The sequence below is a fragment of the Rhinoderma darwinii genome, chromosome 4 (genome assembly GCF_050947455.1).
Source record: "Rhinoderma darwinii isolate aRhiDar2 chromosome 4, aRhiDar2.hap1, whole genome shotgun sequence".
NCBI classification, from domain to species: Eukaryota; Metazoa; Chordata; class Amphibia; order Anura; family Rhinodermatidae; genus Rhinoderma; species Rhinoderma darwinii.
Window position 1 is genome coordinate 398,280,396 of NC_134690.1, and position 16,704 is coordinate 398,297,099.

Genomic DNA, 16,704 nt, shown 5'->3' on the forward strand with positions numbered 1-16,704 from the left:
GTATTCACACAAGCCGGTTTTGTTTTTTTGCCATGATTAATGAACAATGCAAAATAATAATAAAAAAAATCTATGATTACGCAATAAAGCAGTGTTACATACCCGAAAGGCAGCATTTGCATAGTCTCCCATCCAGGTAACGTGATCATCAGATCATTGAGCCATGAGTGATTCATCAGATTTTCTGTGTTTTGTTAGACCAATGGTCCGTGCACAAAGGCTGCCTCCGTTTTTGTGGTGGTGGCGATGTTGTTGTACATAGGGGTAATTTACTAATATCTTCGACTATTTGTGCATTTTTCAATTCTTACGTGACGGGCACAGGTCTGATATATTGTGCCCAGAACCCATAGGTTATGTGGCATTTCTTGTTGTGTTTTTTTACGACCAGAAACTGATACCCGATATACCAGGAGCCCCTATAGACTGCAGCGTTGCTTACTGATGCCAGATCTACCAGGAGCCCCTATATCCTGCAGCGTTGCTTACTGATGCCAGATATACCAGGAGCCCTTATATCCTGCAGCGTTGCTTACTGATGCCAGATATACCAGGAGCCCCTATAGACTGCAGTGTTGCTTACTGATACCAGATATACCAGGAGCCCCTATAGACTGAAGCGTTGCTTACTGATGGCATTAAACTGGTATAGAGTAATAAATGCCTTCATTTTGCTGTTCAAATGTAGTTTGTCTGTCCCTCCTACATCCCACCACAATAATATGCACTGAAGTCTTCCCCCTTTTGGATGGGACCTATAGGTCTGTTCATCCTTAGCCTCTGATTCATGAATATCTGTTGTTGGGTTGTTTCATGGTCATGTTTTTGGAATGCCATGTATTTGCATGGCAATGTCTGGACATTGTGGGGGCACATGAGTGGGGTCCTCCCACAAATTTGTAGAAAAGATGGGCCGCTCAGGTCTATTTGAACTCCATAGAGCCACCATCCGCATAGCCCAGAGATCAGAAAATATATATGTATGTTCTACTGATCGAAAATGGGGTCCCTGCTCATGTACCAGGTGGAGGTAGGCTTTAACCCATTCTCCCAAATGGGCATACCGTTACGCCCTAATTGCAGTTTAATGAACACAATAGGGTGTAATAGCACACGGTGGATGGCACGGGCACAAGAGCTGTGCCCGTGCAATCCGTAATACACAGCAGACACCCCACTGCAACGGTAGGTATTGGAGTTACCTCTGATCCCAGCCGCTTAACCGCTCCCTCTGTCACCAGATCTATGCCCCACAACATGATCGTGGGGTGACGGTGGGTTGCCATTGCTACTGGAGGCCTAACAAAGGCCCACAGCCGTGCCATGGCTATATGCCTATTAAGGTCTATTCACATGTTGTGGTTGATGTTCGGTTCGAACCGCATCCGAAAACCGTATGCACAATTTGATGTGGTTGCAACCAAAAAATCATTGTGTTGAGCGCTGGCGGTGTTTTTCGTTGCGGTTCTAACCGCACCTCAACCGCAATGTGTGAATGGACCCTTAGGCCGTGATTGCCTGTCTGTATTACACTGATAAATCATTGAGTGATCAGTAGATCACATCACGAAGTCCCCTAGTACTAAAAAAAAAGATAACGTTTATTAGGATAAAAAAATGTTCACAGAAATTACATTTAGAACCCGTTTGGTTTAATTTAGTGTTTAAATATATTTTATTTTCCACTTTTTTTGCTTCCCCTCCCCCCCCCCCCCCCGTTACGTGCGCTCAAGAGGCTTTGACCTTAAAGTGTCGCCTAATTTACCCCATTCATATATTACATGTCGAGTGGAGTTACATAATCAGTGGAAAAATGCCCATCAGCATAATTACTTTGGGAACTGTAAATCTCTTTTCCGCAGCTGCCGGTGTGAGGCTCTTAATCCGTGCAGAACGTTCCCTGCCCGCTGTTTACAGACGCGATTGTGTCCCCGATGGTTCTCCGCAGTCGTTCTCTTCACCGCATTGTAGACTTTCCCATCTTGGCAAATTGCAGCGCTCAGAAATCACCTTAACACAGGACTCATTGTACATGGCGACAACGGGGATCGGAAATGACTGTCCGTACTGAGTAGCGTCGCCTACTGTGGGGCTGGAACGGTTTATAACGAGCGTTACGCTTTCTATGGGGCTTAGTAATGAACTTTCGCTGGTTGCCAAGGAGATCTTTACCATTGTCTTAAAGGGGTAGTCCAGGTTTATGTAAATAACTCTTAATCTGGGTATAAATGCAAAGGTCTAACAGTTTCTAATACACAAGGCCTCAAAACTGTATAACCCCCCAAGACTGGCCTCGTTGCCCATAGCAACCAATCCGTGCAGCTTTTATTTTTACCAAGCAGTTTAAGTAATAAAAGCTGAACTGTGATTGGTTGCTATGGGTGACAAGGACAGGCTTAGGCTATGTTTACCCTTCGTGGGGTTTTCATCGGGATTTATGGACGGAAAATTAGCAGTGGTTGAGAAGGAAAAAAAACTCAAATTGCAGATTTTTTTTAAATCCGCAGCATGTCCATTTATGACTTCTTGTCTTCAATGGACTATCCCTACTGCCTCAAGGGCATCTCATCAATTTTAAGAAAGTTTTTCATATAGCTTTAGTACCTCCGTACCAGTGTGGATTTGTAGCTTCTCTTTTCGTTACTTTGAGTCGGGCTGTTTTAGTGAGCAGGGCCGTTTCCAGGTTTGTGTGGGCCCTTGGGCGACACTTAGTGGGCCCCTTTGCGGGGGACCTCACGGCGGCAGTAATCGGTCGGAAAATGTCAAGTTTGTGCCCTGTAGATAGTGCTGCACAGCCAACCCCTTGTAGATGGCGTGATTGGGGCTCCCTATAGAAGTGGAATACCTGGCCAGAGCATTGCCGACGCTCTGGCCGCAGATCCCTCTCCTGGTGAAGCACCTGACGTCCCTGTCCATATATGGATGGTAATGTTGGGCTTCTCCAGGAGCATAATCCCTGGCCAGAGTCTCTGCAATGCTCTGGCAGGGGATTTCGGTTCTGGAGAAGCCCCTGATGTCCCTGTCCATATATGGACAGGGATATCAGGGGCTCCCTCTAGGAGCGGAGTCCCCGGCAAGAGCGTTGGCAACACCCTGGCCGGGATTCCGCTCCTGTAGGAGTCATGACTGCAGCGTAAAGCACGCGGTGGCCAAGTGGGCTCCCCCAATGGTAGTGGGCTCCGGCACGTTCGTGTGTTCACCGGGTTCTGGCGGCTCTGTTAATGTGCCGTTCCAATCACCCATTCATATCCGGCACATGATCATTATACACTCTGATCTACTACTCATCAGGAGTTTTTAGCACTGTCAGCAGCAATTTGTTGATGGCTTCCAGGTAGCAACAGATTATTATTTTTTTTTCTATTTCAGAGTTCAAACCAACCAGGATTACAAAAAATACACAGGTTTGTTAGAAACTCTGGATTTTACATTTGCTGTTAAAGGTGGAGTTTCTCTTTACCTTTCTCTATCCCTTCCCCCAGCCTTTGTTTACAAGTGGACGGCACGTGCCATCTGCGGTATTCAGCGGTCACGTGCCGTACTATTGACGTCACCGCTCGGATATGGGTCCATTATGACACGTGTAGCGACTGGTTTGCTGCGAACATCTCTCCTTCTGCACTCTGTGCCACTTCCCTGGCAAAGTGCAATGATGTAGTGTGGGGGTCTCGTTTGCAACTGGTGAGACCCATATAGTTTTGCCACTGGCGACGAAGTGACGCAAGTCTTAGTGCACCTACAGATCCGTATAAATGTTGCGTAAGAACGAGACCACAAGTTCTCCCAGGATGCAGCTGCTGTCGTATTAGGCGACTGATCTAAATTTCACAGTCCGACTCCCATTATTGAAAGCCCCTCTGCTGCTTCCCGTGCACTCTCTGTACTCGGGAGGAACGCTCTGCTCCTGTGCCAGCTCTTCTTGTTTTCACATATCAAACTTCTAACCTCGCCTCTCCCAGCAGCAGTGACCTGAAAGCCGCCCCAGCCTAACCAGATAGAGAAGATTAAACAGACATTGTGTGTAGATCTATTTACTGGGACCTGACTGGTGCTGTAATTTTTTTATTATTAATGCTGACAGTATCTGCCATTAATAACTTTTGGGGTAGGACATTCCACGGTTCGACTGCTCTAACTGTAAAGAACCCTTTCCTATATTGATGTCTGCGTTTTACGCAATGAATGTCCTATGTACCGTACTCTGAATCAATAATCGTTTTTTGTATTGATCACCCAGTTTTACAGCCTTTGATTGTAAGGGACACCTTCCATCCCATTTAATGATCTAGTTGCCCATCCTTAAATTCTTCCCAGCTCTCCTATATCCTTTTTACATTCCATATTCAAAATGCCATACAAGGCATTTATAGAGGGTTATTACACTGTAAAAACCTGTGATCCTAATCTGAAATTGTATTTGCTTTTGCAGCTGCTGCTTGACGTTGAGCACTGCAGTTTAGCTTTCTTTTAACCAGAATACTCAAGGTTTTTTTTTTTGTTTTGTCATTTGATGTTATATCTGGCCCTCAAAAGTTAGTGTGACGTTCTAAACTTGGCCGTTGTTTTGTCAAACTTGCGAAGCTTGCCATGCCTGTCTCTTATTGCTCGGTCAGGAACCAAAGGTTTGCCACACCAGCAGTGAATTTGTACCAACGCCAGTTTTAGTACTGATATAGCTTCTATTTTACAGGACCGGTTAACAGATTGGCGACTTTCGCAATAGAATTCTCCTAAGAGGAGTACACTGTGTGTGCCTGCGTCTTGTTGAAAAAAACGGTGTGACTAAGAGGAATGGTTAAATTTATTAAACTGGCGCCATTTTTATTCAGATTAGTGGTGGAAGTGTACAACCGCAATGAGGTGTCTAATCTGCCTAGCAAGTTGCGTCAAATATTTGACACGTGACGCAACTTGCGCCATTTTTGCCGGCTGTTTGATTCTACGTATGAGTCGAACTCTCTGCTTTGTTTGTCCTTGGCGTTCCCGCTGTCCTGGGAACGACCCCTCCTCTGTCCTAGTAGACCCTGCTCAGTACATTTCCAGTATTGGTAGCCGGCAGCTTGTAATGCGTTATAAATAAACGGTCAGATAAACGCTGCTGGAGTTGGTCTTTAGCTCTTGTGGTTTTTTGCCCAACAAAGTCAATGACGGTCCTGATCTTTATTCAGCTGTCTATTGTAACGTTATATTGTTCGGCAGCTGTTGTCCTGTCGGTGGAAGCGCCGGCCTCAAAATAATCCTGGGGAAAGCCCACCGATGTTCAGATGAGAATCATTTGTCATCTTTTAGTTAAATCTGTATATATTGGGCACTTAAACATACAGGAAAAGAACAAGTGACATAAAATTGTCTGTTACATACAAATGGTGCGTCTTGTCACTGGGTAGTACCTAGAAATATACAAATGTCAATATACACAAGCCCATGAATGAAGGGCAAGACAACAAGTACAAAGGAAGGTAAGGAGAAGATGGAGCACGCTCGAGAAGAACTCTGCAAAGGAGACGGCAAATATTCCTCAAATCCCGAGGAAAATAATAAAGAAACAAATAAAATAGGTTAGGTAGCAAAACTAAGAGTCACAAGACTGAGGAGTGATATACGGGAGAGGCTGGAAGCGTAGTCCAAGGGAGCCGCTGGGGAGAAACACCGCATATGTTGATTTTTCTGTGGAAATTTTCTTATACACGCATTATATTATGTAATTCAACCGCCCAATGTGACCTAGCCAGGGAAATATGGACTTCCAGAACCTGGGCAAAACCATTCTCGGGGCCGACGGGAAGGAGCGCAATAAATTCTTCTTTATTACTATGGTCAGACCAGGGAGCATAGACAGGAGGGCCGTTTCAGGGAAAAGTTGGACCCCCGAAGAAAATGAGTTAAACAGCGCCATAAGGACTCATGCACACAACTGCATTTGCGTCTGCTGTTTTGCGGATAAATCGCAGACCCATTCATTTCTATAGCCCCATGCACACGATGGATCCGTGCTGGGGCTGCGAATCCGGAACGTAAAAACTCAGTCACAAGTCTGGGGAATTTTTTTTATTTTTTTTTCCCACTGTAAATCTGGATGACACACTGATCGGATGCAAAATAAAGTTGTTGTGTTTTTTTTTTTGCGGTCAAATGGACCACAAAACCAATAGTCATGTGCAAGAGGCCTAAGATCTCCAGAGGGGATGAATAGGAGGACAGCTCTGCCATATATGGTCCGCCTAGCACCCGAACAGCACCAGCCCGCATCTGGGTGGGATGGGAAAATCAAAAGCATCTACAGGATATAGACCTCTGTCGGAGAAGAAAAGGCGTGTTCCCTAGCGCTCTCCCACCCAGATATAAATGCCAATGAAGTCAAAGTTCCTGTTATTCCTTCTCCAAAACAGCAGAGAACCTACAACCTCTATGAACTTTTCAGAATGACTGGGACGGCCTCTCTGGGGTTAGTGAGCATAAGGTCCTCCGCAAAGAGGGAGTTTCTGCCCAGTAGGATCTATTTGGATGCCTGGAAGCGATACAAAAGCTCACAGAGCATTGGCCACTGATTCCATAACCAGGATATACAACCGGTGAGATCGGGGGCAACCCTGATGAGTCCCGTTTCGAATCTGAAAGAGTTTGGATATGTGTCTAATCCTAGCCACCTACCCAGATCAGCAAAGAGCCGTTATCCTAGTTAGACCCAGTCCAATGCTCTCGGATAAGTAGCCCTCAGGAGATCCCAACTCTCACGATCAAATGCTTTCTCTGCATCTATAGATGAGAAACAGAGTAATCCCTTTAGATCTAGCCCAGGAGGTCATTGACAAGGATTTAATGGTATATTCTCTAGCCTCACGACCCGGGACAAAGCTCACCTGATCATTATAGGGAAGGGCCTGTTCCTATCACCATTGCCCTTCCGTTGAGGGTTTCTGTCAGAGGTTTTCTTTCGGGTTAACCCTCAAGGGAAAGGCAAGCAAACTTGAGTAGACTGCGCTATTCAGGCTTCGTTCACATTTGCGCTAGGTTTCCGTTCCATCAGAGCTTTCCGTTGGAATGGAGACCTGACCGACACAAACTGAAAGCAGAGGTAGTCGACTGCGCTCAAAACGACGGAGCCCTTGCACAACACAAACAATTGGAAACCATTTGCACCGGATTTGTCACTATTGAAATCAATGGTGATGGAAACGGAAGCCTCTGGTTTCTGTCAGGTCTCCGTTCCGACGGAAAACTCTGACTGAACGGAGCCCTAGCGCAGACGTGAACGAAGCCTGATTCTGTCAAAACGATGGAACCCAGTAACTACGGTGAGACGGAAACCATTAGCTAGGTCTCCGTCACCATTGAGTTCAATGGTGAGTGAAACGGAAGCTGAGGTTTCTATTTGCCTTTCCGTTGAGGGTTTAACCTGACGGAAACCCTCAGCGGAAAGCGACGGTGATGTGAACACTGTTTTAGGGTAGGAGCAAGTCTTCCTAATCGGATAGCCAAGATTTTGGCGTAAATCTGGATGTCACCATTTTATTAGGGATATCGGCCCATAATTACAGTAGTGAGCCGGATTCTTCCCACGTTTAGGAAGTGTGAAGACCTAGTCTAGGAGAGCTGGCGATGAGCAGGGTATCCCTCAGGAACCGCGAGAATAGGGCTCAGATATATACATTTTATTTGCGAAGCCTACGGGTCCCGGGCTCTTCCGTGATTTAAGATCCTTAATGACCGCTTCTACCTCCTCCAGGACCAAATCCGCCTCCGTTTCCACATCCTCCTCCAGGATTAACTCCTTTTTAGATTCTCCATAATCTTTGGCCTCCTTTTCTGCATCATCTGAAGAAATCTCTAGTTTGGAGATTATATAAATTCTCATAGAAGATGGGAGACTCCTTCTTGGATATCTTGTGTAGCGTGCATCTTCTCACCGGAGGACGACTGGATAATCGTAATATGGGAGTGGGGAAACCTTTGGTGCGAAGCTCTGGCCAGCCGTTAACCTTATTTTCCCCCATGCTAAAAAAAAAAATCCGCCTCACTTTAGCCTATCCATAGCTCCCAATAATCTCTGGTCTAATATATGGAGAATCTGCTGACGCAAAGATGTCCCGAGAGGTAGCAGCCGAGGGAGTTCTGATTAGCGGCTTCCTGCAAAGTCTCGTGCCAGCTGTAATAACTCATCAGAACGCTCCTTTTTTCGGACGTGCTTCATGGGAGATGAATGCACCCCTTTAATACACATTAAAATACCTCCCACTTAATTGTAGGGCAAGTATCATCGTCCTGATGGGTGAGGCCGAACGTACGGATTGCAGCATTTCTCAATATGCCGGACCTGACCCTGAAATGTAAATCACTTGTTTAATAGAATTTAAGGGGGTTTCCAGGATATTGATGGCCGGTCCTTTAGAATAGAATAGTCCGTCTATCCGGTCTGGGGGGCGGGGGTCTGACTCCCGGCCAATCAGCTGACTAGTGGCTGCTTCCCATTTGTTAACCCAGTTTCCGCACTGTACACTTGGTTATGGCTCTGCCTGCCATTGCTGCTTAGTCCCATTTACTTGAATGGGACTGTTAACCCAGGCATAGCACCGTACATTTGGTAGTGGCAGTGCCTGGTACTGCAGCAATGCAGGGGAGCAAGGGATGACCTTTTATTTAGCTGATCGGTGGGGGTGCTAGGAGTCTGGATCCCACTGATCAGATATTGATTCCCTGTTCTAAGGATAGGCCATAAATATTATAATCCCGGAAAGCCCCTTTAAATTAGATGTTGTACAATGTTGATGTTATATACTAATACAAATATATATTTAAACTAAGATAAAGGCAAATACAAATTTAAATATAAACCTTTCTTGGCATCCCAGCATTCACGATTTTATTTTTGATAACCATCCTAATAGATCATATGAAAATTGCCTAAATTATTTATATTTATGATTTTATGTATTTATATTGAAATGAACCAGAATATATTTTTAAATATTAAAGAATTTATTGACGTGAGAAAAATTGCTTCTATGGGAGTGTAGTGGGCATGCTCTGTCATGTAGTAGTGAAGAAGAGGTGATCTCTATCTCCATCTTTTGTAATAGAGATGTTACCTGCCCTCTAATAAGATGACTGCAGATGTCTGTGTTCCTGGTTCTATGGTGATGTTTTAATCTTCTTCTTCTTTGCCTCTGTACAGATGATGCCTTTATTAATCCGCAATTGCAGAAGATCTTTGAAAGGGTTCGTCAGAGTGCGGATTTCATGCCTATCAAGCAAATGACGGTGAGTGTTTGATTCTTTTCTTTACAATTTTCAAGGATTCAGAAAAATTCACTTCAGCAGAGGTCCATTATTTTATGACCCGTCATCTTAAAGTATTAGTAATCACTGAGAACTGACTAAATCTTCTAGATAATTGCGCCGTGTATTACTGTAGTATTGGGATCTTAAAGAGGCTGTCACCACATTAGTGCCCTATCTCCTATATAAGGAGATCGGCGCTATAATGTAGGTGACAGTAATGCTTTTTATTTCGAAAAACTATCTATTTTAAGCCACTTTATGAGCGATTTTTAGCTTTATGCTAATGAGTTTCTTAATGCCCAACTGGGCATGTTTTTACTTTAGACCAAGTGGGCGTTGTACAGAGGCGTGTATGACGCTGACCAATCAGCGTCATGCACTCCTCTCCATTCATTTACACTGCAGATAGTGACATGGTTATATCGCTATGTGCAGCCACATTCACAAACACTAACATTACTACAGTGTCCTGATAATGAATATACATCACTACCAGCCTGGACGTCATGTGTATTCAGAATCCTGACACTTTTCAGATTTTTTTTCTGTGAGATTCCAGCAAGGCAAGCGTAAACTCGTTTGAAATGACAGGTTACATCGTAATCTCGCGAGATTACGCTTGCCTCGCGGTAAATCTCAGACGCTACAGACGTGTCAGGATTCTGAATAAACGTCACGTCCTGGCTGATAGTGATGTATATTCATTATCAGGACACTAAAGTAATGTTAGTGTATGTGGCTGCACATAGCGATAGAACGATATCGCTAGTGCAGTGTAAATGAATGGAGAGAAGTGCATGACGCTCCTCTATACTACACCACACAGGAGAGCTGACAGCTCCTCTATACTACACCACACAGGAGAGCTGACAGCTCCTCTATACTACACCACACAGGAGAACTGACAGCTCCTCTATACTACACCACACAGGAGAGCTGACAGATCCTCTATACTACACCACACAGGAGAGCTGACAGCTCCTCTATACTACACCACACAGGAGAGCTGACAGATCCTCTATACTACACCACACAGGAGAGCTGGCAGATCCTCTATACTACACCACACAGGAGAGCTGGCAGATCCTCTATACTACACCACACAGGAGAGCCGACAGCTCCTCTATACTACACCACACAGGAGAGCTGACCGCTCCTCTATACTACACCACACAGGAGAGCTGACCGCTCCTCTATACTACACCACACAGGAGAGCTGACAGCTCCTCTATACTACACCACACAGGAGAGCTGACAGCTCCTCTATACTACACCACACAGGAGAGCTGACGGCTCCTCTATACTACACCACACAGGAGAACTGACGGCTCCTCTATACTACACCACACAGGAGAGCTGACAGATCCTCTATACTACACCACACAGGAGAGCTGACAGATCCTCTATACTACACCACACAGGAGAGCTGACGGATCCTCTATACTACACCACACAGGAGAGCTGACGGCTCCTCTATACTACACCACACAGGAGAGCTGACGGCTCCTCTATACTACACCACACAGGAGAGCTGACGGCTCCTCCATACTACACCACACAGGAGAGCTGACAGATCCTCTATACTACACCACACAGGAGAGCTGACGGCTCCTCTATACTACACCACACAGGAGAGCTGACCGATCTTCTTAGGATAACAATACCAAAGATAATATTATTCAAAGTGGATTGTTTATATATGTTGTGACCTTCTCTACAGAAAACCTTAAACGCTGACCTGGGGCACAACTGGAGGGATAAGCTGGATTTCTTTGAAGAACGGCCATTTGCTGCCGCCTCTATCGGACAGGTCCACCTAGCTCGTCTGAAGGACGGAAGAGAAGTCGCCATGAAAATCCAGGTTTGTTTTGGGCTGTTAATACCATTATCGTGATCATAGCGGTCACTTACTTTCCGTAATTACTAAATCTTCATTCAAATTTTTTTTTTTGTATCGTACGATACTTTTTTTAGTAGCTTTCGTAATTCTCATTTTTTGGGGATTTTCAGTATCCCGGAGTGGCTCAGAGTATTAACAGCGACGTGACTAATCTCATGACCGTCCTCAATATGAGCAACGCTCTACCTGAAGGTAAAAAAAAATGAGACGTTTGTGCCTCCTTGTCATTCCTGCCTTTTGTACACTGGATATTATGATATTCTCTATAGTCCCGAGTCTCTTCATCCGTGCCATCTCTAAGGACTAATGGGGCCGGTACATTGAAGCTTTCTGTGCTTGTCCTTTTATCCGTCTCGCTAATAATACCTCGCTGCCCGCTGTTCCGTGACTCCTACAATGAACCCATTTGTCGGACGCCGGTAACCTATAGACACGCGCTGGATTGCATGATGATATTTGTATCTTATTTAAAGGGCTGTTCCCTGAGCATCTGATAGAAGTCCTCAGCAGAGAGCTGGCTCTGGAGTGTGACTACAAGAGAGAGGCCGCGTGTGCAAAGAAATTCAAGTACGTCTTTGTCTTCACCTGTTATGGCGAGGAACTTCATTTAAAGGGGTTGTCTGGTTTAGAAAACCCATTTTCAAATGCTGTATTAGTGAGTACAAAATCAATAGAGGCAGGGGGCATCTGTCAGGCCGAGGACCCAGCACTGCTGTACATTACACAGACCGGTCATTAATTTAATTGCGCAGTGTTATTCTTAATTTGCCCTGTGGTGGCGCTGCAGGGAAATGCAACACTGGATGATGGGTTGAGCTGATCGCTGGAGGTGCCTGCAGCGGGGACTCCTCTATTGTGGACAATCCATTCCTGTTTGAAAAGTACTCCCTACCATGACACGAGATCCTTCTACTGACCCAGGTGGGGGCTGGCGTCCTCCAATTTGATGCTCCTATTCATGTTAGGTGTGGGTCTTTTGGCTTACCCAGTGGCAGTAAACAAAAATGGCTGACCTCTTGCAGGATGTCTGCGTGATGTTCCCATAAAAGAGCCCGGAGATCCTAAACTCTGGACCCTTACTTTTACCCGTCTCCCTCGGCACGGTGCAGAGTACTTTTTTTTTTTTTTTTTTTTTTTTAAAGATGTGCTCCACTATATAAATTTGTAGGTTGAGTGCGATTATTTATAGTAAGTATTTCACATGTTAAGTGTATGATTTGCGCTAGATGTAGGTCCCCTGCTGACAGCCCCACCGCTGTGCGCTGGCTGCAACTTGGGGTAAAGCAATGGACACAGTAGCGGAATGAAGTAGACATGTGCTGAAATTGCATCCCTACAAGAAGCTGAAGTAGTCATGTAACCCTGGCCTGAGGGTGTACATGTGGGAAAGGCTGCAGATGTAGCAGAGCTGGGGTTTTGCAGAGCAGAAGATATTGCCCCGACTTCTCGTACTGACTTCTCGCTTTGATGCAGGGAGCTGCTGAGTGATCACCCCTTCTTTTACGTGCCCCGAGTGGTGGATGAGCTGTGTAGTGCACATGTCCTGACCACGGAGCTGGTGACCGGTTTCCCACTTGACCAAGCCGAGCAACTCAGCCAGGAAACTCGCAATGAGGTAAGACAAGTTCGTAGTAATATGCGGAGCACAATGTGAGGGATATGGTGACGTTTGTAAATCCACCATATAATACTATATATCCTGGTGGACGCTGTAGGGGATATATATCAGCTGCTTCCAAATAAATGTGGACTGTCTCTTTAACAGCAAACTTTCCTTTATTTTATTTTTTGTGTAATATTCCGAGTTTGTCTCCGTTCTGCTGTTTTTTGTTTTTGGAGAAACATGTTTTTATCTTCAACAATCCCTTCTGTCCACTCTCCAGTTCACCTTCAGGGGAGCAGGACCCAACCAGAGCCCCCTCCCCTCCCCCCTCTGTCATCTGTATTTTGGCATCTAGTTTTTGGGTGTTTTTACTATATTATATGTTACATTGTAGCAAACCGATACAAAAACAAACAAACCTTCTGTGACCTTGAAGCGTAGGGCAATGTGTCTGCTGTGACAGATCCTGCTCTACAGCTGCTCTTCTGGAGCTCTGCCACATCCCGCCTCCGACTGGCATCACCGCCCCAAAATAACTTCCTTACCCTCTTCTATGTGGCACAAGGGTCCTGGAAAGTTACTGCTGGTAAACAGTGTGACGTTACTGAGGGCATTCGAGCACCTGGACGGATAAGCTGCTCCTGTGCTGGGTTGTGGCTTCAGTGTGTCAGTGTTTGGTTCTCTCGATGCAACGTCGTGGGTCAGATTTGTCACCCGCAGAATAATCGTAACCACGTAAATGGATCCTGGGGATTTGGGAAATGGGGGGTGGGGGGGGGTCTGCTGCTTGCTATGGGTCCCCCTATTATGGTGCCAAGTTTTATGACCCAAGACATAGGGGCCTGGTATTTGTTACCCCCTATATAAATCAATGCAACTGCATCAGGATTGTATGACAAACTGGGCTCTGCTACATCTGTAACGTGTTACTAGACTGAATTTCTGTGGTCCCTTGTATTGTTGCCACTAGTTCTAGGTGGATCAGTCAGATTGTATAGACCAGCGGCGGCAGCTTTCTTGCCACGTTGGGAGTTGTGCTTTTAATATAAAGTCAGCACCTGTGGCTCCGAAACTACATCTCTTAAAGGGACAGGATTGCTAAAGTATCCAGGGCATACGGGGTCACCTTGGCGTACTGTGCTGGGATATTCAGGGACTCTCCAAGGCGTATAAAGGGGGAAGCCATGTTTCTATATAAATGATCCCCAGCGATCCTGCTCTTATAACAGATCCTGACCGCCCTTGAGTATTATATGAAGGTCACAGGATAATACTCATCACCTGTTCTCTCCTTCCAGATCTGTGAGAACATCCTCAACTTGTGTCTGAGGGAGCTGTTCGAGTTCCGCTTCATGCAAACCGACCCCAACTGGTCCAATTTCTTTTATGACCCAGAGCTGAAAAAGGTGAAGTAAATGTATCTTTAAAGGGGCACTCCACCTCGCATCCACACCGTCTGTCTAGCCGGCAGATGTAAAATCCAGCCTCTCATTATCGCTTTTTTTTTTCTGCTGTTTTTCTACTTTAATGTGCAAAAAAAATATCTGTTAACATCTGGAAATAGTCAGTAAGCTGCTGTTGATGGATCTGTTCTCTATTTGTTTTACTTTTTAAGTTTAAAATAAAATATATTTTTTCTCTTAATATATTTAGAAAAATATCCAGTTACTATCTGGAAACAGCCAACAAGCAGGCTGACTGCTAAGCAATCTTATAATGGCTTTCTTTTTATTTTATCGGTTGGTGTCATTATCCAGCACAGCTGAGCTCAGCAACACATAAATATCCAAATGGGCCCCATGGAGTGGCTTTGACAACAGTCCGGACAGCAACTTGTTGATGGTTTCTATGAATCAGAAATTGAATTGTTATTGCCTTTTGTAGTTTGGCTGAGTTTTGTGGAGCTGTAATACAGCGACCATAGAAATCTATAGGGCTCTAATGGTACTTCTGTTTTTCTATGGGATACAACCTGAATAAAGTCATGTTCTTTAGGAACCTGTATTATGGAGGTACTCTCCCCTAGAAGCATTGTAATACACGGAGTGCGTACAGCTCTATACTACAGGACCGCAGGGACTCCATGTGCTGCCATACAGCAATCATGCACACCGCCGTACCAGAGCATAGAGCTGATACTGGTCTCTGTAGGGTTGTAACATGGAGCATTGCTGCCCCTCCTGGACATAAACGGTACTGCAAATGTTATAGCATAGAGTGGATACTGGTCTCTGTAGGGTTGTAACATGGAGCATTGCTGCCCCTCCTGGACATAAACGGTACTGCAAATGTTATAGTTTTTATTTAAAGGGGGTTGTTCTGCTCCATCTGCCCTGTTAATGAATGATCCATAGGGGAGAGCTGCGCATGATATTAATGCACCAGGTGACGCTTTTAATGTCCGTAGCCATGACCCTCTGTTTATGCCGTAGGTCGCCCTGCTGGACTTCGGAGCAACGCGCGGCTTTGATGAGGAATTCACAGACTTATATATAGAGGTGAGAATTTTATATAAGGTCGTGTTCTATTGGTTTTGGGCTATTCTCATGTGACGCTCTAGTGCTGCCTTGTGTCATGGCCACCTTCAGTGGCGCCGCGTTAATTTTTTCATGAAATGCGAAAACCATCAAAAAAAATTTAAAAAACTAGACCGGACTGGACAGACGGACCTCCCTCCGCCTCTTATTGACCCCCTTCCACGTGTTTTTGGTTTTTCAGGTAATTCGCGCTGCAGCCGACAAAGACAGAGAGAAGCTCATGAAGAAGTCGGTGGAGATGAAGTTCCTCACTGGTTACGAGTCGAAGGTAAAGCAACAATTCATGAGTCTTCTGAGAACATGGCCACCCACCGGGTTATTTATCATTTGTAACATGGAGACACATCGGTCTGCATAAGAGCTGTGTACACAAAACGAAAGATGTTTTAGTTGTTTTTTTTTTTCACACAAAACTTTTTCGTGTGCTTCATTTGTTAACCAGTCCTCATTGTTTTGCCTCTCCCACCTCAGGCCATGGAGGCCGCCCACCTTGAAGCCGTCCTGATCCTCGGTGAGGCCTTTGCTTCAGACGTACCGTTCAACTTTGGCTGCCAGAGCACCACGGAGAGGATCCACCGCCTGATCCCGGTCATGTTAAAGCACCGGCTCATCCCCCCGCCGGAGGAGACCTACTCCCTGCACCGCAAGATGGGCGGATCGTTCCTCATCTGCTCCAAGCTGAAGGCCGCGATCGCCTGTAAGAATATGTTTGAGGCGACTTATAAGAATTACTGGAAGGGGAAAGAACATAAGAAGCCTTAAAGGGCCCAGACTTATTTTTTTTCTTGGTTGCGCTCTAATCACCGCGCCACATTGTTGTTAGAGCGCGACAGGGAAGGCCGGGGCGGCCGCCAAGATGGAATCAAACCAAAAGACTTCCTTGGCCGCTGGCTCCTTATGGGCCCTGAATAGGAAATAGACTGTGGATATCCGGAGCTTTTCCTGGGCGTGAAATATCCGTGAATGTATCTCATGACGACGCAGTGACAGGTGGGAGGCGGTTTCACCCCGACTGCGGCGGAATGGTCGGGCAGCTCGGAATGTTTTGTATCTCGGCTTTTTATGTAAGCCGATCCTGTAATCTCGCTTTGTGTGTTCTGATTTTTTTGTTTTTCTTGCTATTAAGTGGAATTAAATGCTTTTTTTACTGTAAGAACCGGCCTTGTAATGAATCCGTCTAATCAGCGGGGGAGGGGATCTCTATTTGTAAAGTGATTAACCCTTAATTACCAGGTTTGTATTTTATGTAGGGAGAAGTGATAGATGGAAACGCACTAGTCACCTTAAGCGCTGAATATGAGTCCTGCGTGTGATCTTTGCGTGTTGCCCCTCCCCCGCCAGACGCTTCAGTAATAATCCCCTGGGGGCCTGACATTTAGTTTTAT

At 45.4% G+C, this 16,704-nt stretch overlaps 1 protein-coding gene across 1 annotated transcript in view; it reads left to right on the forward strand.

The window, feature by feature from the left end:
* COQ8A (coenzyme Q8A) overlaps nucleotides 1-16,475 on the forward strand; it is a 49,602-nt gene extending 33,127 nt beyond the window's left edge. The window contains exons 7-15 of the mRNA XM_075863425.1: nucleotides 9,173-9,258; nucleotides 11,000-11,140; nucleotides 11,290-11,371; nucleotides 11,653-11,746; nucleotides 12,653-12,794; nucleotides 14,081-14,188; nucleotides 15,215-15,280; nucleotides 15,501-15,587; nucleotides 15,791-16,475. Coding sequence (XP_075719540.1) covers nucleotides 9,173-9,258; nucleotides 11,000-11,140; nucleotides 11,290-11,371; nucleotides 11,653-11,746; nucleotides 12,653-12,794; nucleotides 14,081-14,188; nucleotides 15,215-15,280; nucleotides 15,501-15,587; nucleotides 15,791-16,081 — 1,097 coding nt within the window. The 3' untranslated portion in view covers nucleotides 16,082-16,475. The remainder of the gene's footprint in view (nucleotides 1-9,172; nucleotides 9,259-10,999; nucleotides 11,141-11,289; nucleotides 11,372-11,652; nucleotides 11,747-12,652; nucleotides 12,795-14,080; nucleotides 14,189-15,214; nucleotides 15,281-15,500; nucleotides 15,588-15,790) is intronic.
* The last annotated feature ends 229 nt before the right edge of the window (nucleotides 16,476-16,704 follow it).